Raw genomic sequence first — 27,466 nt, forward strand, 5'->3', positions numbered from 1 at the left:
TTCTACTTTTCTTAATAGTCAAGGGGAAGGATTTTGTTTTATGGATGATAAAGTTGCATTTTGTATGTAAAAGACATGAAGTATATTGTGTTCAAATGAATTGATGCATTCATTTCTGTCAGTATATTATTTCCACCCTGTTGTTTTTAAGTGCATTGGTTACTCACAAACAAGATTCTTGGACGGATTTATAGTAAGGTGATTAAATTCTAAAAAGTCTTGTGTTAAGATTCCATGATTTCTTGGGGTCCTTTGTCCGGCCTTATTCTCTGAGCTATGCTGCTGTCCATTCTCTACATGGTCTAAAGACATTTTCAGACTATGAGTGCTCTAGGGCCAATATTTCTTTCTGAAATGGGAATAGGAAAATATTCTTAATCTGGATCATATAGAGATCTCAGAATCTCAGAATCATATAGAGATACAGGAAATCACCATACTTAAAAGACCTAGGTTTATGTTCAATAGATGGCTTATTATAGCAAAACCAAGAACACAAATAGTGCAGTCATGGTTAAGTTGTTTTCAATGGGGAAACTCCTCCCATAAAACCAAGTCCTTTTCCTTGTGGTAAGGTGGAGACGGTAAGACCAGATGTGTGACTAAAACCTGTGGCAGTCCACCAGCATCTGTTCCTAAAATGAATACTAAATGACATCAGAACCATCAGCTCCTTTTCCCTTTCTGTATTTTTAAATTAGCATGCATTTTTCTAAAGTTTCCACTTAACAATGTGGATATCTGGTCAACATATGGGGAGCACATATTCTTTTATTCTTCTACTAAGAAGACCAAATTGTTAGAGAAACTTCTGTCAATAAATGAATGCTACAAAGGAACGTGGGTTTTTGGTGTATTTTACTAGTCTACCTTTGTGATCAAGAGCTTTGTCCTATCTCAAGATCTGCCATATATACTCATCCCCAAGTTGTTGTTTTATGTTGAAAAATCATGAGAAGAATGTGTCCTAAGAATACAGACTCCCTAGAAGAGTTTTGAAACACTTCCTCCCAGCCCCTTCTCTTTGTTCTTTCCTTTTCTTTCTCATTCTTTTTGTCTTTCTTCTTTGTCTTTCTTCTTTCTTTCGTGAATTTTCTTGTTTTATATAATATCACAGCTGTTTTCAAGGTTCAAAAACGAGATGAACTACCATATTTGGCTCTGGGTGATTACATTTTATTATGACCTCAACAATAAACCCCTGTCATTGCACAACGGGATCCACTTCCAACATGCCCATAGTGTAGGCAAACGCAATGGTTGGTTATCTGGCAAAGCTAACTATCTGCAGACAGCCAGCAATCTCTGCAAGACCTTACTCAAGAAAACTCTTTTGGTGATGTGGAGATGTCAAGCTTTGTATTGCTTACACAATTTCTATCGGAAGTAATGTCCAGTTGCTGAGATATTTGGTGAAAGGGTTAGCTCATATTTTAGTGTTAGTATCCAGATGACCCAGATGGATTTCCATTTAAATAGAACGGCAAAGGTGAATAGAATGCAATTTTTATTGGTCTGGCTTAGGATAATGATGAACCACTGTGAACACTGGTGCTACACACATCAGTGGTAGAAGAGAAGGGAGACAAAGTGGGTAACCCAAACAAAATATCAGCTTAGAACACCAGGGCAAAAATCTGCAAAGGAGTACACGGAATTATAGGCAATGCCTCACAGTGTCCCCAGAATGTGGGAATGGACTTGGGCATCTGTTCACTTTTCCTGTCTCCCTCGTTCTCACAATTTTATATCTGAAAGAGGAAACAATCGCTGCTCGGGGGAATTGATGGGGTAGATGCAGTGTTATTCGAAGATTAGGAAGGAGGCAGAACCGGGCTGCTTAGGAGTTCCATGTGGTCCATCCATCTTCCCTCGGGAGATACCACTTGGACACTTTCCTGACTCTGGGGGGGTTTGTTCAGTTCAGGCTGCATGCTCTACCAGCGGCACTGGGCCCAGCTGCAAACATGCCAGGAATTCTATGAATCCCTCTGACTTGTGACATGGAACACTCTGCTCCCCTAGGTCATCGGCATCGCGGGTCTGTCCCACTGTTCGCTCACCCCAATGGGTCTTAGGCACGTTCACGGACAGTGATATTCTGGGTGACTCCCGACTGGGTTCTGATGATGAGACTAGGAGGAACATGGGGGTGCTGGCCTTGGAAGGGGCACAGCTCAGGTTGAATACACACTGATGTCACGTGACAGCCATGAAGGAGAGGGGGAACTCTGCTCTTTGCCTCCCTCCCTTCCCCTTCCTTCCCCCACCCCATCATCTCCCCGAGCAACTAGTGACAGCCGCATCTCACAATTACAATGCAGGACAGCATCTACAGCACAATGAGTCTATGTACACACGGGCCATTCCCTTGGCATGCTTTAGAGAGAGACACACACACGCTCATACACATGTACACTCACTTGAGATAGAGAGACTTGGGCACACGCGCACAGTGGAGAGAAATTAAAATGGCACTTCCTAGCATTTGCGGCCTGATGAGTGCTCTGGAGGGGGAGGAGGGAGGAAGGGGTAGTAGTGAGGGTGAAGAGAAGGGGTGGATAGAAAGGGACTGTTTGGAATGAGGCCTAGGGGAGGATCGAACACACTGGGGGGGGAGGGAGGATCTCAAAAGTTGGAGAGTTCGTGAAGGCAGGAGAGCCTGGCCAAAGCTCAACACAGGGACTCCATTGATAGTCCAAAATGGCTACAGGTCAGCTCAAATGAAAAACAGAAGTAAAAGATCATGGCAATATAAACACCGAAGGTAAGATCTTGATTTCTTTTTTTCCCCACAAGTGAAAAAGGATGAAGGAAGGAAGAATAAAGTGTGTGTGGGGATTTGCTTAATTTCCAACTGGTATTTCTTGTCTTATTATTAATTATTATTATTATTTTTTTTACAACATCAGATGTCTTTAGCATGATAGAGTCTTTACACAAGCCTTCATTTGCTTAGTAGATACACACACATCCTGGTAGCATTTTGTTTCCCCACTCTGAAGTATAGGTATATTTTTATTGATGGACTTTAACATTGTTTAAAATGTTGTATCTGTTTCTTCGTTTGCATTATTTCTCCCTCATTTATAAACACACAAAACTGTGAAATAAATGTTCTCCCCCCCAATCTTGCACACTCTCTCTTTCTCTCTCTCTCTCTCTGTATCCTGTGTGACATTTTTGTGTGTGTGTGTGTATGTTTAATTATTCTTAAATTTTTATTCTATTAACATTTGCTGAGAAGGCAGAGCAGAGATGCTGCCAGCAGCCACAGTGGTACAGCCAGACTGATGGATCCATTGATTCCTCTCACCGATCCAGGTCCTGCAGAGAAAACAAAAGGGAGAGAGAGAGAAAAGAGAAATTATAGACTGCCATTCTAAGGGACAGCTGACTGCTGTCAGGAAAAGGTAGGCTAGCTATTGATACCTTTATACCAGTGCTTAGGAAGGGCTTGCAATTTCCCTAAGCTCTTGTCCACGGTGAGGTACAAGCATCTTAAAGGGAAATCTGTTGCTGAAACACTTAAGTCCAAAACTATTGCTGGAAAAACTCTACACAGGCTATCATGGCTGTCTGGTGACCCTGCAGCCCCTTGGCCACCCTGTTCCTCTCCGATGTTCTTTCCCACAAAGCACCATGAGGCCAGAGTTGATTGTTCCAGATTGAAGTTCCAAGCAACCCCACAGTGTGTTGTCCATTGGGCAAAACAGCTCCATCAATAAAACATGGAGCCAGTCCATGACTCCTTTGTGTCTTAGGAGAGAAATGATAATTATTTATTTCTTAATTTGGGAGAGAAATTGTTACAAAGTAACAGTTATGAATGGGTAACACTTGAGCAAAGAAGAAAATAAATCAACACATTGTAGTCTTAAGAGGAAATTGAGCTGCCCACCGCGGGCTCAATCCTAGCTACTCAGGATGCTGGGATCTCAGAGGATTGGGGTTCAAAGCCAGCCTGGGCAGGAAAGTCTGCAAGAGATCCTTTTCTTCCATTGACTACCAAATAGACTGAAGTGGATCTGTGGTTCAAGTGATAGAGTGCTAGCCTTGAGCACAAAAAGCTCAGGGATGGCACCAGGCCCTGAGTTCAAGCCCCAGGACCAGCATAAAACAAAAACAAAAACAATAACAACTCACCAAGGAACTAGGGACCTGTTTTTCCCCAAGCTCCTCATTTGCCATTTTTTTAAATTAAAAAACAAAACAACAGAAACAAAAAAACTCCAAAATCAAAACACTAAGGACAACATCAACAACAAGCGTGTCCAGTTGGGAAGTTAAAAGGCAGTTAAAGCCTGGAGCAGCCTGAGCTCTGAACCTGAGAATTGAACCTAGCATGGCTTCTCTTCCCTGATGATGCCTTAGGATTGCCAGCATAGACACAATTATGACTGTGTGCCTTCTTGACAATATAAAGAATATTATTTACTATAAAATATGAAGACATGGTCTTACTCACTTCAGTTTTGTGCTCTATATGAATAGAGCTATGGAAACAAATGAACAAATTAAATAACTAGCCCAATTAATTCTCTGCTTTTTGGAATGACTGTGGGCTCCTAAGAAAAGGCACTTTTGCTACCATGAAACATCTGCCTCATGAGGAAGTCAGACTCAAAAGAAATTCAGCATTCTGAAGTAAACTCTTGATGAGTAGGCACTAGAGTCCAAGGGATTTAGGCTTCGCTTATGTCCTTCCTAATCTACCCTTTCCATGTGTTTTGTCCCACAGGTTTTTCAGTTTTAGCAGCAAAGTTCTTTCATTTGACATTTTCTGAGCTTCTAGTCCAGTGATACTATTTTACTTCCTTACCCTTTTAGTTCTTCTCTCTACATTAGATAGCCTGAGCTCATGAGTACATTTGAGTAAATATGAATATATTGGTGAGACATTAGGGAAAGTCTACCTACAACTTAGGACCTGTGGAGTTAAAAAATTGATTCATGTTTTGCCCCTGGAATATTATGAAATGGGTGTTCAGTTGAAAAAATACATATCACATTGTGATTATCTCTGTAATCTCATGTCATCATTAGGATGTTATACAATCTTGACACCCTGGAACTGAGTGGCATTTGTGAAAGGCTAAAAGAGTTATGAAATTTAGTAAATACATAAAAATTTTAATACATAAAGCAAAATCCTATCATTGAAAAATATAACATACATTATATAGGCATAGAAAAATATGTTTAATATAATATTCTTGCTAATGCATTTGTATAACTCTATGTTTATATCTGTAAATAATAGTAAGTGCATATGCTGTAGATATATTCATCCGTACACATATGATATACAGACATATTTTTGGCTTTTTAAGTACACATAATACAGTTAATTGCTGCTTCCTCATTTTATTCTGTGGTATGGAGAAAGGCCTATGCTGATCAGCTTTCATTTTATCCCTAATAGTACAATTTTATATTTGAAATGTATTGTATGTATCTGTTAAATATATCTTATCTCCATTTCTACCGAATATTACTTATCAAGTGCTCTCAGATAGCTATTCCATGTGCTTCTGTGACTTGCTCTTGTCATAATTGATTTTGAGAGTAAATAAACAGACTTGAGAAATGCCAGGCTAACGGGTGATAGCTGGAGAAACATCACAAGTGTTCACACAATTACAGATATATGTGACTGCGTAGGAGACTACTTCAGCTAATGGCTATTTCAGGGAAGAATAATCAGCAAAATCATTAATTATGTTCTAGTTCATAGTTATGAAATTTCTGCTTATTTGTGGAAATGCAAATGATAAAATCTTATTTCCCATGCCAGATGGCCGGGCTCAGCACGTGCTTTCATATACTGACAGATATAATGAAAGCAAGAGTCTGCAAACATAAATTAGTCTTAAGAATAGATGGGCAAATAGACATACAATGCAAAAACTTGAGACATGTTTTCCATCTAACAAACAACAATCCTATCTTTGTATATAACCACATTCTGTGAACATATATACATATAGGCATAGATATATATATATATATATATATACATATGGTATATGGTAGTTAGTAAATAATGGCATCATTATTAACATAGAAATTTGGATTGCAGAAATAAATGAAATACTAACCTGAATCCAATATATTCATTTTTTAATTAGATCAAAGCTTTTCATGTTGAACACTAAGGAGAAAAACTCAGTGGTACGACTACAAGTCGGTGAGTCAACATCCAGAGACAAAGCAGGGTAGAGTAATTGAGATATTGGGTGAAAACTGTGTGGTACCTTGGGGTAACAATGCTTATAGAAGGTGCACTTAGCTAAGTGCCGGTGGCTTTTCCCTGTAATCCTAGTTACTCAGGAGGCTGAGATCTGAGGATTGCAGTTCAAAGTCAGCCCAGGCGGAAAAATCTATAAGACTCTTACCTTCAATTATCCACCAGAAAACAGGAAGTGCTGCCATTGCTCAAAGTGATAGAATGCTAGTCTTGAGAAGAAAAGCTCAGGGATAATGCCCAGGCCCTGAGTTCAAGCCCCATAACCAAAAATTAATTAATTCATTAATAAAATAAAATAAGGTACAATTATTGATAAATTTTCTGAAGTTGAAGAATACGAGTATTCCCCATCCTTCCTTTATTCTTTCCTTGTTTCCTTCCCTCCACCCTTTGTAAGCAAGTCTCTATACTGGAAACTCTGTTACAGGTTCCAGATCCATTGGCATTTCACTAAAATGTCAAAGAAAGAACAATGTGTTGTTGATTTTAACACCTGTTTTAAATGAGCCTGTACTTTCAGATACTTTGTAATTCAGATCAGGCCAACAGGTTTGTGTTGTTTCATCTGATTTCTCTGGGTCCATTTTCTGGATTGGGGAATGGATTTATTCCATACCATCCTTAATCTTGCCCTAGGGACCCCTGGATACTCTTTTGAGACATGAATGAATCAGAACCAGTCAGAGGAACTAAGTTTAAAGTCTTTAGAATTGTCGGGGGCTGGTGGAGTGACTAAAATTAAAAAAAAAAAACAACTAAACGATTTGTGAAAAAATGTTAATCAGAGGAGAACCACAATCTAGAGTTTCCTACATAGCTCTCTTTGATACCTAAATGTTTAGGCAAAAGCCTGTGGTTGTAGTGTCTGGGGAAGCCATGTTGACAGGGAAGAGTGATAAGATTGACTTTGGCGCCCCCTGCCATCCATTTGCCACTACTACAGCTTTGTCTGCATGAATGAATTGGAGATTCAAGCCCGCAATGTACAGGCAAGAGGAAGACAAGTATTGATGTTTTCTCTTAGTAATGGATTTAGCACTAAATGTGGGTTCTTCTTATATTAGTCTGTGTTCATTGTTTTCAACCTCTACAAAGTGAGATTAAGGTAGGCTGAAATATTTGTACAGATAAACTAGGGTCATTGCATGAATTTTAACCCCCAATCCTTTAAAATTTTAGTGATTTCTTGTGGATGTTTACCTTAATGGTCTTTGAATTTACAAAAAACAACAACAACAACATTTCATCATCCATATCAAAGCCCTAAGCATCACATTTAACACTTGTCAATTAAGATAACATGTAATAGGTATATTATTATTATTATTTTGGCCATGGGGATTAAACTCTGGGCCTGGGCTCTGTCCCTCAGCTCTTCAGCTCAAGGCTGGCACTCTACCACTTGAGCCACAGCGCCACCTCCAGTTTTCTGGTGATTTATTGTAGTTAAGATCTCACAGACTTTCCTACTTAGTCTGGCTTTGAACTTTGATCCTCAGATCTCAGCCTCCTGAGTAGTTAGGATTACAGGTGTGAGCCACCAATGCCAGGCTCTGTGTGTGTGTGTGTGTGTGTGTGTGTGTGTGTGTGTATCTATATATAATTAAATGTAATAGGTAATTTGAGGATCATAGCTAGCATTAGGAGATATGGGCTGTTTTATGGTTTTGTTTTTGTTTTCGTTTTTTTGTCTCCAATGACCCTACTTCCAAATTCATCTTCTGGACTGCCTCTTTCCTGCTGCCTTGTGTGTGGGCCTGTTAGCAGACTGTAAACAAGCGAATGAACCTTTACTGGAAGCCAGCAACCAGGTACTCATCATCTTTGGGGCTCCTAGATTCTGGGAGAGCCTAAGTCCCACAGAATAGGTGTTGACTCTTGATAATGATCTTGGATGTCACATGTTCTTTGGAATTCAGAGAAGAACACACCTTCCTATGAGAAAATCACCAATCCAAGTGGGTGACCACAAAGACTTAAAGGTGGTGGTGTCCAGCCTGCAGTGGCTCTAGTGTGCCATAAATATTATCTATTTGGCTTGTGGAGAAGGCAACTCAGAATTAGAAGTTGTTTGAATTTTAGGGTGTGTGCAGTGAGCTTTTGGGATGGCTGCACTGTCCTGTGGAGACAGGAATGCAGAGCATGGGGACTTGGCTGACGGAAGGTCATGGAGGACATGAAGCCTCAGTACCTGGGAGGGTCCAGCAGGACGTGAGGCTCAAGGAGGATCCGGGGAATGATGGGGCAGGAGGAAATAGTAACTGCAACGAGCCTTCATTTTTAAGAGCCCCTGCCCCATTTGCTAGGTCTACACATCATCTCGCAGTGTGTTTGCTTCAAAACCCAAAAATGTCTGCAGAGCATGCCCCGTGTGTCTTTGCGGGGCCTGGTAGCAGGAGGCGGCTCTCCTAAAAACGCTGCTTTGTGAGAACTAAAAATGGACCCCAGAAGATGAAGAATGGAGGTGGTGAGGGAGAACATGGTGTGCTTGAAAATAACTTACTCCATTTAAAGGTTGAGGGGTATAAAAATGGTCCAAAGTAAAATAGAAGCCAGGTGCTGGTAGCCCACACCTGTCATTCTAGCTACTCAGGAGGCTGAGCTTGGCAAATCACAGGTGGAAGCCAGTCCCTGGCAGAGAAGTTCATGAGATATTTTATCTCCAATTAAACACCATTTCCAGATGTGGCACTGTAGTTCAACTGGAAGATCAGTAGCCTGGAGCAAAAAAAATACCTAAGAGGACAGCACCTAGGCTTTGAGTTCAAGCCCCAGTACCAGTGTATACACACACACACACACACACACACAACACACACACACACACACAGAGCGGGTAAGTTGGACAAGATGATTTTTGATTTTTAGGAAATGAGAAAGTTTACAACTTGCAAAATAGCCCCACGTTTGTTATGGAAACATCACTACAAATGACTGAATTGAAATAAACTCAAGAATAGAAGACTATAGACTACGAGCTGGCTTGGAGATGGTCAGTCACACATTGAAGATAAGAAGGAAGAGCCATACCTTTTTGCTTGAAGTGCACGGTGGTGCCAATTTCTACAAAAGAAACATCAGCAAAACAAAAAAAATAATTCTTAATCACTTTAGAACAAACATGGATGTTGTCTGGTACTCTCCACTGAAAGGAGAATGAGAGGAAAGGAGGAAAGAAGACTTTAGTAGGACAGAGATTGACAGAGATGGAATGAAGGACAAATGGAAGGAGATTGTGTTGGAGAAATGTGCAGTTGGAGACAGTAAAAACGTAACAGGTGCTACTTGTTTTGGGAGACAAGTGTGTGAGGACTGTGAACCCAGAACATATAGAAGTATGTTTGTGTCTCATCCCCAAGGACATCTCGCCATTTTATCCCCAGTTCACTCCACTCAAGCAAATTGACTTCTTGCTCTTCTTCTAACAGACAAATCCATACAAACTTGAAAACCTTCTTGCACTCTCTTCCACTTGCGTGAAATGTTCATTTCCCACATCTCTGTCTTGCTAACCAGATCACTTTATCCTGATTTTTACAGCAATGTCCCCAAACCATGAAATTCTCCCCAATATTTAAAAAAATACACTCTATTATCTTCTCTACTTAGTTTTAAACCTTCAAACTTCTGGACAAAGGATTTCAGTTTAACTTGTCCATTTATGTGTACCATGATATTGATCAGAGTCACTCATCTTTACTGAGTATTATAATCTAAATAGCAACTTAATCTCCACATGCTTCCCTGTTGCATACTTAGAAATTTCCAGTTTATCTCCTCCATTAGAATATATGTTCCATGAAGGCAGCACATTGTACATCTTGTCAACCTCAGATGAGATCCTCAGGCCCTGAGAGGTAGTAGGTTTGCTAATTATTGTGCATATAAATAAATGCCAAGGTTGGAAGTGATCACAGGTGTTTCATTTTAATTGTCCTTATCAAATAAGCCACAAGACACTTGTATCTTTAGAAATAAATATGTAAGATTTCTATCAGACACCATGTTGAATCTTCGAACCAGATTAATGCGTTAGGAGTCTCTATGATATACTCTTTTCTCTGGCCCTCAGCACACAGCCCTACATTTCTGAGCACCATGATTGAAATGAAGACGTGATGTGACAAGACTTTTCAGCCTCAGTTTTTTAAACAGACCCTCTGTCTCCTTCTAATCCTGTCTGAGATTTACTCATGAGTTCTGATGGCTTAAGACACAAAGCCTTAGTTTGGCTCTTGGGGGCTCTTTGCTATCTGTCATTTCACCAGATTTCCTCTATGAATTTCCGCACCAAGTTTTGTCTGCTCTATGGCTCATGGCCCAATGATAGTGCTACTAAAAATCTTACTCACTCACTCACTCACTCAGCATTTGGATGTCAATTTCCACAGGGAAGTTCTGCCTTAGCTCCTTGAACCAGTGAAGTCTCTGAATGTTAAACTCTGCTTTCCTTCAAGATAACTTGAGATGACTCGAGATGATTCTTCATCTCTGTCGACTTCAATTGTGTTTGTGTGATCTCTGAGTCACAGTAGCTGGGTCAGCTACTGCAGCCTGGCTCTTGGAGCTCAGCCATGCCTGGTAGCCACTGTGCATGCCCAATGGCTCCAAAGAGAACACTCACAGTCAGTGAAAGTAAATAGATGCTCACATCCCACTAACTTTGGAAAATGGGAATCGGAGTAGTTGATTCTCTTAGTTAGCAAGAAAGGGATCCTATTTTTAAAATCAAGTCTGTAGAGTATCCAAGGGCAACCCTTTAATCCCCTCCCTTGTGGAATTTTCATTTATCCACCTAAAAAGCTCTCAAACAGTATATTTTTTGGCATTATGGTCATGGTTATACAGGAGAATATAATTGATCCCAGTGTCTGAAATTGAAACATATTTGGCTACTATTCAGCCTTAGTATAAGTAGGTCCACTGAAGACTCACTTGTGAGCTAGTCACATCTACTGGTAAGGAGAGTCTCCCTACACTGGTCACATGTGGAAGAGAAGCCCAGTCTGAACATTTTCTTATACTGTGGCAGCCGGAATGGAGCTCATGTTGCACTTCTGAGGATGCCCTTCTGACCTGGAAGTGATTAACTGCAGATATTAGAGGTAACTGTAACACACCACAGGTCTGTATCACAGGGTGAAGTAAATTCTCCCCTAGCAGAACTTGGCTGGTTAGTTTGGAGATGGACTCTTGAAAAGTTTTCTAATTGGCCTGGCTTCAAACCACAGTCTTCCAGATCTCAGTTTCTTGAGTAGCTGGGATCTACAGGCATGAGCCCACAGAGCCTGGCTTGAGTCTATATGTCTAATCAATACATTAAGAAAACACTTCCTACTAGTCAAGTAAAGAGAGCTTATTAAAAGAATGGGTAAAAAAACACCCAATGAAGAAAATATCAGAACAACTTAAACAGTAATTGAAATGTTTTTTTCAAAAGCCTACAAATAGATCAGTTAAACTTTCACTGTGCCTCCTTTTCCTGAAATGAGTCAAGGTGTCTGTGAAATTATCTTAGAACTCAGAATCACATTTTCCTTTAGGAAAAGAGAATAGATTGCTTGTCTAAACCTATATATCCCTACTTCCCTTTTGTAGCAAGAGTATTTGAAGCACAAAACTGTATTTTGGAGCCTTCTTGGAAATTCTGGTTGGATGCTGCCATCCTGTGGCCATATGCACACATGTTCCTATGTGCTGGCTAGAGAGAGCACCTCTGTCCACAAGGTGGCAATAGTGAGAGCAGTTTTATTTTTCTCTGCTTAAGAGCAGAAATGAAATGCTGCTACTTCTTGAGAAGAGAGTCTTTCATATTATTTTTTCTTTTTCAGTTTTTTTAACTTTAACTGAAACTTGTTCTTTTTCTAGTGAAAAAGGTGATTGATGTTCTTGAAAATAAACTGTACTGCCAGGAATATTATTGTTGTAGAGTTTCCTCAAGACGCTCATCAGAATGACTTTGAGGCTTTTCACAAAAACTTTCCTTCAACACATTGATCTTGCCTGGGCAAATATACCTAGGTGAGTAAGTATGGAAGGTAACATGGTATAAAAAGCCAAATCTGATACAATGGGCAAAGCACTGGAGATTCTAGTTCATAGAGAGAAGATTCTAGATGTTTCCTCAAAGCACTGTCAGATGTTTAGATCTTAGCTTCTGATGAGGTGGCAACAGGAAAATAATTCAACATAAGGAATGGCAAAAACCTTGACAGACATATTCATTTAGTACAAGTACAGGGGCTTGAACTCAGGGCCTTTTGACTCCAAGCTGATGTTCTACCACTTGAGTCATACCTCCATTGTCAGGGTTTTTTGTTTTGGTTTTTGTTTTTTGTTTTTTGTTTTTTGCTGGTTAATTGGAGATTAGAGTCTCACAGACTTTTCTGCCTGGGCTGACTTCCAACCATGATCCTCAGGTCTCAGCCTCCTAAGTAGCTAAGATTAAAGCTGTGAGACACCAGTGCCCAGGGACCAATTTATTTATATTTATCTATCTTTGACATTTGACGATCAGAATCTCTCTTTTTTTTTTGAGATGACATTTTAAATTGAACATCTTAAGGGTTTCTACCATGACACATCAGTCATGAATAAAATGTACACTGATTGTGTTCCACTCTCTCTATCATGCTTTCTTATCACCCCAACTTTCAAGACCCTTTAATCAAGCTCTATTAGACAAAACCACTATTAAAAGAACTTCATTCAGACTTTTTTATTTGCATAGAAATTAGTCCTCTATTGTGGACTACTATATCCTTAGTTTGCTATTTTTCTTGTGGAAAATCCACAAGAAAATCCAGTAACTTTGTTGCATAGACATCTGAGTGCATAAATAAATGAATGCCTGAGTGCATGCATGAATGTGAACAAATCAATATCTCAGAGTTACCCTAGTTGCAATGAAAAATTACATTCATTTTTGGGGAGACTGTAATGCCTTAATCCCCAAGCAAGAGTATTTCTGGGAATTTAGTCATTTGATGAGCCATATGGTACCAGGAGATCATAGGTCTCTAATCCTAGACAGTAGATGAATTTATGAAAGACTGAATATTATTTAAAAATATCCACATGGAAAATGAAAAAAAAATACTTGAGCTACCTTAAGTTCAAAGGACAGAAAATTTCTCCTGCTTCTTCTCCTTCTTTGCTCTCTCTCTCTCTCTTTCTTCTCTCTTCGCTCTCTCTTTTTCCTTTCCCTTTTTCTCTCTCAAAATTTCAGTGATAGCCGGGCACCTCTGGCTTATGCCTGTAATTCTAGCTACTCAGGAGGCTGAGATCTGAGGATTGTGGTTCAAAGCCAGCCTGGGCAGGAAAGTCTGTGAGACTCTTATCTCCAATTAACCATCATTCATGTTATCTGGACAGGGTGGGATTTATGTTGTTTGTACACTTGTTCTAATTCCAGGGTGTTCACTTGCGCCTAAGTGTCTTGATCCGGCATAGGCATTTGAATAAGGAATCATTCTTGCTTTGTGTGTGACAAGGCAATCTCCTGTTGCCCTACAGGTTCAAAATGACACTTAGTAGGGGATTTAATATATTTAATGGCACTTTTTCTTTGTTCTGGGCCAAAAAAATTAATAGGCTGTGTGTTTACAGGACAAAGAAGGGTCCAACCTGAAAATGCTATTCTCCTCATGCCAGGAACTTGTGTGGACTGGATTCACATTGCCAAGACTTCTAATCAGAGGTGAGGCAGCAAACGGCGATCTGCCTTTCCCTTCCTCACCAGTGCCAAGTCCTGGCGGGTAACATTTGTAAAATCCTTCTTTGGAGATTTTATTTTATTTTATTTGTCATCTGACTTTTTTCATCAAAGTTTTGACAAATAAAACCTTTATTATTATAGTGGCTTTCAAGAGGAACATTTTTTATTAATTCAAATTTCCAAATCATACTTTGAAAGTTATTCATTCTTTCTCTTGGGTCTCTCTCCTCGACTCAGAGCCTTAGGGATTAGCAGCTTCTACGTACAAGTGTGATTTTTTTCCCCATTTTTTCTTCTTCCATCTTTCATCATGGAAGAAGATCTGCCCTGTGATTCTTTATTTGTATTGTTAGAGTTTTGGGTTTTCTTCCACGGACGACATTCATTTTGTATAAATCCTCATGCCTCATATTTCTGGGATAATGTTTTCTCTGAGCATCATAGAACTGATTCTGCATCTCATTAGGGGAGAAAAAGTCCAAATACAGAAGCAGAAATGAACCTCAACCTTAAGCTCATTCATTCATTCTATCATTCATTCATGTTGTGCTGCTGGGACTCAAACACAGTGGCTCACACACCTAAGGAATTGGCAGGGCTTTTCTGTTTGTTTGTTTTATTTAGCTTCTTTGTTCTGTTTCTTATTTTGACTGTATTTTTGTCTTTTCTCTTTTGGTACTGGGGGTTGAACACAGGACATTGGACTCACTAGGCAAGCACTTTGCCACTGAGCTACAGTGCCAGCCTGTGGCAGGGCTTATCTATTTACAGCTCTCTGCGACTAGATGCAAATTCTGCTGTTTGATGTGACCAGGAGCCAGTCACAATGCAGACTCACAGAGCATCCCAAACGAATGAATGAATGAGCACAGGCATGAACTCAAACTAAAATTCATGCTGGCACAATGCTATTACATGTGAACAAAATGTTTGCGCCTCATTCACTCTAATCATTTGGCTGGCCAACCTTCTGTAAACCCAATGTTCTATCCTGAGAAGGAAAACAAAAAAACAAAAAATAGTTTCAAAACAAAAAAGATGAGATATCTTGATTAATTTCTTAATTTTATTCAAGCAGAATGAGATAAATGGGGGGAAATATTACCATTCTAATTTAGAGAAGAATGTAAGGAGTCCCACATCTGAAGGAAGAGGGGAGTCTCTGACTAGGAATTGTGGGAGCAGCATAAAACCAGGCTCCTTGTAAGGCCTATGAACTTGACCTAAGTCATGAAAGAGCTGGGATTTTCTTGTCTCCATGTACAGAGCTTAGGGCAGGAAGGAAGCCTCCTTCTGCACCTCTGTCTGCCACAGCCTCAAGCAATTCCAAGAAACATGCCCAGCCTTGGAGCAGAAGAGGGAATTAAATATTCTATACTACACCAAACTGCAATACATTCAAAGCATTCATTTGCATCATGTGAATGATGCTGTCTCTGGGGAGCAGGATTATATATGATCTTTATTTTCTTTTATATAGTATCAACTATTGTTTTGTATTCTTCCACCAGGAGAATACATTCTATTATCAGAATACAAAATTATGAAAACAAATCCAGGTATTGGAAAAATGATAACCCTCTAAATGATCACTTTGTGATTACTTGGCATCAGGGTGACAATACTGTAAGGAGAGTGTATTTTCTTGGAGTTGGCTGTTGAGAGTTGGGAGTTGGCTGATGTCATGAAGACTAAGTTAAGCAGAAGGAAATCTAATTTCTATAAGAAATATGTTTTCAAAAAAATCAATTTAATTAATTTATTTGCTGGTCTTGGGGCTTGAACTCAAGACCTGCACACTCTCCTTACGCTTCCTTTTGCTCAATGCTAGCACTACTGCTTGAGCCACAGCACCACTTCTGCCTTTTCCTGAGGAATTTATTGCAGATAAGAGTCCCATGGATTTTCTTGCCTGGGCTGGCTTTGAACAGTGATCCTCAGATCTTAGTCTCCTGAGTGGCGAGGATTATAGGCATGAGCTACCAGCGCCCAGTTTAGGAATATGTTTTTAAGAGCATGGGATGGCAATGCAATAGAAATGTCTCCTACAGGTTTATGAGGTTTTTCCTGACCATAAGCTTGATGGACTGGCTAATCGTCTCATCCAGTGTGTATAGATACATGATTTGACTCGTTGCTAACAGCTCTTCTCCTCAGTGTATGGATCATTAAAGAAAAAGCAGTCTCTAGAAGCAGACTCCACCTAAAGAGAAGACTTCATTAAGTCTCTCACATCAAGCCAGCTTTCTCAAATCCTGAGTGTTTCCTCTTCAGCTTGACAGGTTTAATTTTTAATAATCAATGAATTAAAATGTTCAAAAATGCCCAAGAGCTTAGGTTTCATAAAGAGATTTCCATGGGTGATGCAGACTAGAAGTATGTATAAGATTCTAAAACCTCTAGCAGTAAATTCACTTGAAGGATTTTCAGTAAGATACCTGAGACAAAACATGGAGTTTCCGCCTTCATGAAAAAGCCAGTGTTTCTTCCCTCATGCCTTGAGCAGACCCTCTGCCTCTCTGGGTACAATCCTTGCACTATTAAAAGACCAGTTAATTCACAACTGCTTCCTCCACCCAAACCCTCTTAGCTGTCAAAACAGAAACAGAGTGTATTTTCTATACTTACATGTACAGAATGGATTTTATATTTCATGTAAAATATACATGGCATGTGTATTTTAAAGCCTTTTGTATCTTCATGGATTTGCTATAAAATGGATTAAGAACACAGGTGTAGATAGTTCTCTAGAGACATTTGTCATTTTGGTTTTCTATTGATTATTTTTTCACAGCTCTAACTTGCAGATATAAGATCAATTTAAAATACATTTTAGATTCAGAATCAAGGCTGTCTTTAATCCATGTGATGTGAATTTTCATTTTGCATGTTTCATAACCAACAATATCCAAATAACACGAGACCAGGGAACTGCCCTGCAGAATTTGAGTACAGAGATAAGAGGGAATTTGTGAGGTGTCCTAGGGTCGGAAAGCTCCTGGAAATGAGAAGATAAGGGATTAAAACCATCAGTGTGCTAGCTGGGCACTGATAGCTCATGCCTGTAATCCTAGCTACTCAAGAGGGTGAGATCTGAGGATTGCAGTTCAAAGCCAGCTTGGGCAAGAAAGTCCATGAGACTCTTATCTCCAATTAACTATCAGAAAACTGGAAGTGGAACTGTAGATCAACATGGTAAAGAGCTAGCCTTGAGCAAAGAAGCTCAGGGACAGCACCCAGGCCCTGAGTTCAAGCCCCAAGACCAACCAACAAAACAAAACAAAACAAAAATTAAAAGCCACCAATCTTCAGGGCACTAACTCCACAGGTGACTTGGTGAAGGTCAGTTCTTACTTACTTAAGCTCCTTCAGTGACATCCTCCCTCTGAGTTGTTGGCTGTCCCAAGGACAAGCCTAGCTTCTCTGCAACTCCTGCTATGTCACAGATCCCAAGAGAGCAACCAGCCAGCTTCTGGCAAGTCCCTGAAAATACTGGTAGCTCTTTATGACCTGACCATTGCTACAACCATTCCTATGAATGCTTCTTGTTGAAAGGCTGTATGTTTTCTCTAGATCTTCTACTAGAAAATGGACTCTCAATATGCTTGAGTCAATCCTAAGGGATATCTCTTACCACCCAGAAGGGAGTATTGGTACATGTGTGTAGTACGAGTTTGACATGCTCTGTCTTATAATAGATGTGGAAATGCACAGTATTTCCCTAATTTCTCTTCCTTCCTTCCTTCCTTCCTTCCCTTCCTTCCTTCTTCCCTCCCTCTCTCCCTCCTTCTTTCCTTCATTTTCCCTCCCTTCCTCCTTTCTTCTTTCTTCCCTCTCTTTTCTTTCCTTCCTTCTCTTCCTCTTTCCCGTTCTCTCCTTTTTTTTTCTTTCTTCACACCAAATGCAAAAGAACAAAAATAAGAAAATTAGAGACATTTCCCCCCCTAGCTTTTAAAGACATAAATCCCTATCAGTTAATTGCTTTCTGGATTCTAGAAATCAGTATCCACTGGAATATTCTGTTCCTTCTCTCCTTTCTGTCTACCCCACGTGTCCCCAGAATCCATCACTGCCCAGTCTAGCTGCAGTGCACCTGCTCTGTTTTCCCTCAAATACCTCACAGGCATCCCAGTGTGCATTTAACAGAGCTGATTGGTCGTTGTTTTAATCCTTTCCATTATCTACTTTTCCATCTGCCCTATAAACTCTGTTCTATCTGGTTCTCCATAGTCACCCCAAAATTCAACTCTGAGTCAATTCTAATGAGACTTTACTTTTTTAGGAAATGAATAGGCAATGTTGTTTATTGCCAAATGAAGTTAACCTGTGCCCTCAAACTAATTGCAAACTGCCCATTGAGCCGAAGTCTCTTTCTTATGTTGCTAATGATTAGAAATCACAAAGAAAAGAGGACATGAATGCTAAAAGAAATTCTACCAAGCAAAGGCAAAAGGATGTGGAGAGTACACCTAAACACACCTAAGAGGTCATTCTGTTAGTGAGTTAGGATGGGAGGCTCCAGCCCCCAATGGGGAACCAACACAGCAAACAAAATCATTGTCTTTTCCAGCACTGTCGATGAGGAACTTACCTGTATTCCAGAACTCCAGGTAGAAAAAAAAAGTAAATTTCCCAAATTATTCTAACTGGTGATTCAACAGAATAGTGTAAGTTACTGTTTCGTTTCTGTTCTCCACACACCCCCGAGGTCCAAGTCATGCACAAACCACACATAGAATTGAGAGAGCATTATTGAACAGCTAGCAACTTCCTCACAGAGAACATGGCTGGGGATGCTGGGAGCTGTGTGGGCTAAAGAGCATGCAAGGTAAACAGGATGAGCAGCTAAGGCCCTTCCACTGCTTTTTACTGCTCTCCCACACTCCTATCTATCTATCTATCTACCTATCTACCTATCTATCTATCTATCTATCATCTATTGAATATATACAAATTCTATACCCCCAATCACATGAATCTACCAAGTTACCATTACCCCAAGCAATCGCTCTTGGGTAATTATAAATCACACAACTGGCAATAAAAGGTTTACAAGGTGGATGGTTAAGTCAGAATCTTTATCATGAGTATGGGTTAGAGAAAAAGTCAGATGGACTGAGGCTATATTTCTAGGAAAGAGACTACGTTAGTGGTAATGTCTAGGTGTTAAATGTGTGTTACAGACATGCGGGGGGGGGGGGCACTTTCTTGGACAATAAACAAAGCAAAACAAAATAAAAAACCAAAAAGAAAAACAAGCAAAAGAGTGCAGTCAACAGTGGCGGCCTAGGCTCTCCAGTGTCCAATTAGGAAGCATGATAAATGACTTGTAAGGTCGCTCCCCCCACTGGTTTGTGGAGGATATGAGCTGACAACTCTCAGCGGAGTCCCCGTGAGGAGTCCGCAGGCTCCTCTCCTACACCTGGCACAAGTGAACACCTTAAATTGGAATTCCAATCTCATTATGCCATGCTGTGTTCTTACTTGGCAGGTGTGTTTCTGCACAGCAGTGTACAAGGGGAGATGTAAGGTGGGATGGATGACGCGGAGCTTTCTCCATAGCCGTGCTCGCCTAGTTTAACTCCTAGGAAGATGTTGTGGTGATGAAAGAGCATGGTGAAGACTGGGCGAAGCCGCACAGACTCCATTTCCATGAGAGACAGTGTCTTTGTGGTGTTTGCATGGTTGCTAACCAATATCTGGAAGTGAATGTTAGTATTGTCTAAACTTTCTCTTTGGTTTTGTTTGAATGATGTCAAGAAAGAATATAGAGTACAAAGTGACTCTTGAAAAGAGTTGTAGAGAAAGAAAAAAAAAAATCCAGAAACAGATATAAGGAATAAGAGTTAGAGATGACACAGAAGGGGACTAAGGACAGACTAAAATTAAGTTTTATGTTTGGGTTTCTAAGGTATCACATTTGTCATGGACTGGGATTGAACTAATCATTTTAATGCTTAGAAGACTATGCATTTCGTCTGTGGGGGGAGGGGTGTCGAAGAGGTAGCTCAGGGCCTTTTGCATGTCAAATACTCTTCCATGGAGTAGATTCTTAGTCTCCTTTCTTCTTCTTATTTGTAATTAGTGCTACTTCCTTTAAGGATTCTATACTCTGTTCTGGACCCTAAAGCTAAGCTTCCGAAGAAAAGATATTTGATGGTTGTACCCAGTAATACTTCTCTCTTGCTAAATGTCCCAGGAGAAAAACACCAAGGTAAGCTTTGTTAGGGATGCACTCAAGAAACTGGAGAGTCTGCCTGTCAGCTTCTGTCCCTTCAACATCCCGTCTTCTCAGTCTTTGGGGCAGACCGCCAATAATTTTCATTGCAAGTCTCATGGAGCTCTTCTGAGGCAGTTTTATTCCTTTTAATTAAAAAGACAAGGCTGCCAATTACTTAAACTTAATCCCCAAATGTAATTGTTACTTTGAAAGATTTTTTTTCCTTCATCAAGCTCATCTAAGAGCAATATTTCCATCAAATTAAAATTTAGTGGAAGCATGGATTTTCAAAAATATATTCATTTTCAAATCCCTGCTGCCTCTAGAAATCCAAATAGCCTAGCAAGGGAGATCACCAGGTAAAGGTTGACTAGCATTGCCCAACCCCAGCTTGGAAAACAGGAAGAGGCCTTAGAGGGGTCTTTAGAATTTTCTGATCAATAAACTGATGCTATAGGAGTTTTTAGGCATTTGGCTTGAAGCTAAATGTAAATTCAAAGAGAAATTACCCATTTAAAGAAGGCTGTCAATAAGTTTCAGGTTGAGTCTTGGTAGCAAAGTTTGACAGGAACAGTTGAGGAAGTAGCAGAGAAAGAACAGGAGGGTGAGGGGAGAGGGGTAAGGCTAAAATGGAGATAGGATCTCACTATTACAGCTGGCTCTAAATTACTGGATGTTGACAAGTGAATTATTGGTTTCAGTGAAACACTGGGTATGACTTTCACTTGGTTCCTCAGAAGTTAAAAAAATTGTGAGAAAGTCAGACTCTTATTTCCAGTAAAAGATTCATAGCATCAAGTATTATGGTCAATTTTTAATTATTTTCATTTGCTTAATCATGGCCCATGATATTTGCTGTAACTTTGTTTTGACATGGATATTTAAGTTCCATCATTAAAAATAAGATGGTTGTATCCTGTTAGCCACTAGGAAGAGTCTGCCTACCTGAGGGGTAGAATCTTTAGATTGATGGCTGTGGATTACTTTAATACATGTCACATAGTGTATGATCATGATCAGTGTCTCTAAAGTGCAATATTATGACAGTGGTAAAAAAAAAAAAACCACAATACAAAAATGAAACATATCTTATATTTGGCCTTGAGATGGTTCTACTTCTAAACTTCTCAACAGTACGAACATTTAAGATATCCTTAGAATCTATAACACTTCAGATGATAACAAAACCATAATGAATTCACAACTCCTTGGATATCCATGCAAAATGACACAAGTGTACCTTTTAAAGAAAGTACTTTATACAAAAGCATAGAAAATATATGCATTTGAATATGAGTATTTTAAATTCAGTATGCTTTCTTTCTATGAACTTAAAGCTCTTTTTTAATAAGTTATTGAAGATACTACTTTGAACTTACAGGCATGAAAAATATAATTTCTTTCCCATTTCACAGTTGGAAAAACTGAATTACAGAGAACAATGCCAGTAATTATCCATGATTAATGGAGGTGTGTATGTAAATCAGTCTGAATAAGTGTGTGAAATTAAATGTGCTGATGCCAGATAGTTCTTCCTCCATGCCTTTTTTTTTTTTTAAAAAAAAGAGGATGAATGCTTTCAAATAAATCTGTGTGAGTCAAGCAAACATCTCTCTCACTCTCTCTCTCTTCTACCCCTCTCTCTCTCTCTGTGCTTGGTATATTTGAAAATGAACTTAGAAAATACATGTGGATACTAAACTATCATGAATTTTAAGTCTGGTAATATGTTCAAAAATTAAAAAATTCGTCAGACAGGTGTATATCTAAGGAATATCATGAGTGCAGAGGTAATATACCATACTCATGGGATTGTATTCCAAGTAGTTGCTTGATCATTAAACCATGTGGGAGGAGTAGGGTGAATATGTACATGACTGAAAATGGAACAATGAAGCTTGTGGAGATTGGTTTAGGAAGGAGGAAGTCGGTGAAGAACAATGACAGAAGGGATGAATCTGATCAAGGTACATTGCACACATATATGAAAATGTCAAAATGAAATCACCTTGTACAACTAACTGTTGCTAATCAAAATGTATGAGAAAAAGGATGGGAGAAAGTGCATACTGCTTTCTTAGGGTTATGGGGATTGATTGAGTTAATATAAGTCAAAGATCTTATAACTCTCGGTAAAAGAGCAACCTATTAAAGATGTTAGCAGTGGTTATTATATTAATGACATTGTTGTTATTTAAGGAGCTATAAAGGAGCATTTTCTATGATTTCCAGGATGATATCCTATAAAAAGTAAATGAAATTCTAGGGATTATCCAGTGATCTTTATAGCATGGAATAGATTGAGGGTTTTCCTATTTTCCCATTCCTAGGAGCAGGGCTATCTGCTCCTTTACTGATGGTAGGCCTGCCTATAAGAACACCAATCTCCCTATAAGAGAAAATATACCAGGCTGACTTCAAATGTATGCAAGCTTGGTTTGTTTGTTGGTTGGATTCTAATTCTTTCCCAAGTTTAATTCTGGGGTGGTGGTTGTTTTGTTTTGAGAGAGCTTTAGACAGCTGTATTAATCATGCAAACCCAGCCATGTGCAATGTGTTTTATCAATGGAAAAACAGCAACTGATTGGCAAACAGCTGTGCACAGACCCAGTGCAATGCCTGAACCTGGAAGATAATCTCCACATTTCCCAAACCCACTAGCCACACGGGGTTAGTGATTGGAAAGGCTGTTCACTTGGGGGAAATAATCAGATGGGAGGCAAATAAGTGAGACAGAGTTCAGGGAGTTGTTTTTTGTTGGTGTTGGGTTTTGTTTTTGTTTTTAAGAAGCAGTGATGGAGCCTAGAGAGCCAGACGCTCAAGGGAACTTTTGGCTGGAGAGCTGTTAAAACAAAACAATGGCGGTTTGTCCTTGTCTTTTTCCCTTCTCTCACTTGATTCTTAGCTTTCTGAGACTGGTTTCATCGCCTCATCCTGAACTTATAACCCTTCTCAATGTGAAGGCCTCTCTAGGGGCATGTGAATTATGAAGAAGGCCCATGCACAAGGAAGCGGATGGGGAGACTTTTATCAATGCCCAGACTTCTGAGGGCGTGAGGAAATAACAAGCTAGAAAAGTTTCCTCAGACATTTCGAGATGGCTCTTTACTCATTTTACAATTCAGTGGACTTTCTGCAGCAGTAGAGTTGGGGGTGGGGAGGGGAGGGGAGGGGGTTGGAGGAGAGTGTATTTATGCAAATATATGCAATTTGGGAATCATTTTCCAAATGAATAAACCTAATTTAAAATTAATGGGATAAAAACTTCTATCAGAAACAGATCAAGGCTGGAATACTACTTATTTTCCTTATTTTTTTTTTCTATGTATCTTTTAAAGTATGGAATAAGGAAGTGTGTGTGTGTGTGTGTGTGTGTGTGTGTGTGTGTGTGTGTGTGTGTGTGTCTGGCACAGGAGCAAAGGACATTTGGGACAATTTCTAATTGGCCACATCCAATACATATTACTCTTTGGTGTGATTCCAACATTATTATCATCACTGCAGAAAATCAAGCAATATGATGATGGAAACCCTAGGGAAATGCATTTGATTTATTGAGCCTTGTTTTGGCTTAATCACAGCTTAAGGGGGTTTAGGGCTACCTTCTTGCTGATGCTCAGCAGTGCATCCTCTGTTGGCCTGATGGGTATGGAGCATTGAGAAGAAAGACAACCCTTCAGTGAGAGGTGTTGACAAAGAAGGAGCCAAAGTGAAATCTGAATGTTAGGAGAAGAGGAAGTTCTTTTTTTTTAATCATGGGAGGGCAGAAAGGAATCTTTATGACTTTCTGCTGTCAAGACACCTTAAGGGAAAATAGGGTTATGATATTCAGTGTACGCCTGTAAAATGGAACCAGGTAACTTGGGCAGATGAGTGGGATTTGGAGAGATGGAGAGAATGATGAACGGGTGGCACTGATGAAGATACATTATACCCATGAATTGTTCTGTTAAATGGAAATCCCTTTGTACAACTACTCAAGGATAATAAAAAATACTTAAAAAAAATCTTAGGGACATTAGTTGGTCCAAAATTCTTCTGACTGTTTATTACAAACAATTGCTGATGGACATGTTAACATTTTGGGAATAAATTAGGAACAAAATATGAATTTGATGAAATGAGAGAGTCTTACATTATACTTATAAAGACAGACTTTAGATAACTATTTAGATACTAAATTGGCAACCAAGGGAAAGTGTATCTCACAGGATTGGTCATCTTGATTAGACAGAGGAGAAGGAAAAACAGGGACTAAATCCCTAGGGGGTTAGAGTCTTGTGAAGAGCACGGAATTTAAGAGGGGGCAGCCTCTCACACCAGCTATCCCAAATCCCCATGAACAGCTTTTCAATTTCCACTAGCAGAAGCCCAAAGTATTAGTAGTAAGAGAAACTATATTCTCTAAATCTATTGGATCTAAGAAAGCTAACTACAGTCTACCTATAACATAGAATCAAATGAGGGTCATTCTCCAATCAACAATTCAGTTTGTGGGCAATGGAAAGTTGAACATGCTCCATCGCTAGGCAAGCATGCGTTTCCATATCTGACAGCTGTCTTTTGTGAACAGTGTCTGGCTTCACTTTGTTCCATGTTACCTATGTTACAACATGCAATCAGATAAATATTTGAGCTTGTGGCTGCAGAACTCCCCTCACAGAGGATAGCTAGAGACATCATGATACTGTGCCATGCTCATCTTGGATGGGACACGACCTCTTTGAAAGTGCTATCCACTGGGATAACTGTGTATGTACGTCCACTGGGATAACTGTGTATGTACGTGCTTTCCATATTAAGATATTTTCAAGATGGCAACACGATAAAATAGTGTCAATCTTTGTAGCAACACTAGAAGATAAATGTCTTAAAATAATTGTGGCATGTCAGGAATTCAAGATAGGGATATTTTCCATGAACACTAAATTTTGTGTCAAGTTTTAAAAGAATCAGGCACATTTTAACAGTTTTATTTTTAGTGGCTGGGATATGAAACAGATTTCATTAATGTTTTAGGAAGTTTTTTTTTTACTCAACAGAGTTCTAAATTTTTATATTAAAATATTTGGATACTTCTTAAAATATAATAATAAACTCTTTTACTAAGCTGTCTTATTGTTCCGGGAAACCTTGCAGTACCCATTTCAAATGTAATTAAAGTAAGTTTGCATATATGTGATAGCATATTTATGCAAAACATTGTATTATTGACATTCTGAATATCCATACTCAATTTTGGTCTAATTTTTAGCTTGGACAAGTTCTTCAAACTTATGAAACAGCAGCTTTCCACCGTTAATTCTGAGCACATTTTCTTTATAGTGTGGATGATAATCTCATTTAATTGGATTTATTTTTTCCACACTAGGCCCTGCATAGCCTAGTTTCCATTTTTTTTCCTCAGGTCTTTGAGTGCTATTTGCAAATCACTTTTCTGGAATTTAATTTCAATGGTAGGTTAGTTTCATTTCAGATTTTTTTTGTATTATTTTAATTTTATTTGCCAATTTGCCTTTAAATAGCCTTAAGCTAGAGAGTCTTGGCTGCGACTTGCATCTAAATGTGAAGTAGGAGGCACAATTCAATTTGGAAATGTAGAAGGTTTTATGAAAAAGAATACAGAACAACTACTTAAAAATCTTTTTTCTAAAGTAGTTATGTTAAAAAGAAAAAAAAATCTGTAAGTTGGCCAAGAATTTAAGGCAAAGTAGTATCCTTGTAATTTGGTTGAGTTTAACCTTGGACTTCAAATTCAAATAGTATAATTTTCCACCTGGAAGGCGGTGAGTGGATGCATTTGTAGTTTATGGTGTCAAAAAGCTAGAAAATGTAAGCAGATGTTTTCCACATATGTGAGTAGTTTATAGTTAGCTATGATAAATACTGATTAAATACAAAGAATTGCTCTCAGGTACAGCATTGCCTAGCTGCTGACCAGCCTGAAATTCGTTCAGGTAACTCACATGTGTAATAGGGGTAGCACACTGTTTTTTGTCTGTTCAACAGCAAAAACAAACGAAAAACAAAAAAAATTCTACTCTTTGTGACTGTTGTGTTGTGTTATTGATGTTGGAGAATGACCCAGCAATAGATCTACAGTGACAGAAATCATACTGACCTTGAATGGGGTGGGGGATTGTGGGTAAAACACGCTCTAAAGGGGAAAAATGGTAAACAACATGGAGAGTTTCAATATACACATATAAATGTTTCTGTTGTTCAGCCACTCACACAATTACAAAACAGACGAATTCCCATGCCTCTAGGATCCTGTTTCTCATAAGGTGATTATTTGTTCTTTCTGTTAATACAAAAGCTTCAAAGAGAGGTTGTCAAGTAATTAAAACCACAACACCTTTTGAAAAAGGTGGTAACCTTTTTGTGGTAACCTTCCAGGCCCTTTCTCTCTCCACTGGAACCATCTACTGCCAGGACTTTAGAACTTATACAGAGTAGAGGCTGTTTGTAGAAAATACTGAAATCCAGGTGATGCAACTTGATCCTTTTGCTCATGACAGATGGAAACTGTGGCTACTGACAGCTACTTTTTCTCCCTCAGCCACACAGCTCATCATCATTAGCCAAGTATCTTTAAAATTTATTTTTGGAAAAACTAACTCTACATCTCTGTTAGGTTTTTGTTTCCATATTAGTGAGGCTCCTGTAGGAGTCATGCGCAGGTAATTCATTTCTTGCAATCATTACAGTTTTATTTTTAATCTGTTCCTTGTAAACACCCTTTTGATATAATACAATCTTGTGTGAAATTTGATAGCCAATCAAACTTGCTTCTTGATCCTTCCTGCTGAATTGTAAAAAGAACTTCCCTTTTGAGCTCTGAGGTTTTATGCTTTCAAGTCTGTCACAGTTCTAAAGCAGGGCTACTGACTACAAATTGAATATGTTAATGGAACTTAAGTTATAAGGTACCCTTCATATTTCTTATTGAAAACCTAGATTTAGCTCTAAATTCTCCCCTGACACTTTCAGCAAGTAGAATGATGCATTATTTGCTACCTACCTCTGAACATCATAATGTAACACAATTAGCACATATTTTTGCACATGCGTAATCATGCTTAAAAAATGACCAAGGAGCTGGGTGGCACGGTGGCTCACGCCTGTAATCCTAGCTACTCGGGAGGCTGAGACCTGAGGATCACAGTTCAAAGCCAGCCCAGGCAGGAAAGTCCATGAGACTCATCTCCAATAAACCACTAGAAAACCGGAAGTGGCACAGTGGCTCACGGGGTAGAGTGGTGGCCTTGAACTGAAG

At 39.2% G+C, this 27,466-nt stretch overlaps 1 protein-coding gene across 1 annotated transcript in view; it reads right to left on the minus strand.

The window, feature by feature from the left end:
* Positions 1–2,291: 2,291 nt before the first annotated feature.
* Positions 2,292–27,466, minus strand: part of LOC122097905 (limbic system associated membrane protein) — a 604,370-nt gene continuing 579,195 nt past the window's right edge. The window contains exon 7 of the mRNA XM_042668487.1: positions 2,292–3,327. Coding sequence (XP_042524421.1) covers positions 3,230–3,327 — 98 coding nt within the window. The 3' untranslated portion in view covers positions 2,292–3,229. The remainder of the gene's footprint in view (positions 3,328–27,466) is intronic.

This window comes from Dipodomys spectabilis, unplaced genomic scaffold, assembly GCF_019054845.1.
Source record: "Dipodomys spectabilis isolate Male_0828 unplaced genomic scaffold, ASM1905484v1 ptg000017l, whole genome shotgun sequence".
Lineage (NCBI taxonomy): Eukaryota > Metazoa > Chordata > Mammalia > Rodentia > Heteromyidae > Dipodomys > Dipodomys spectabilis.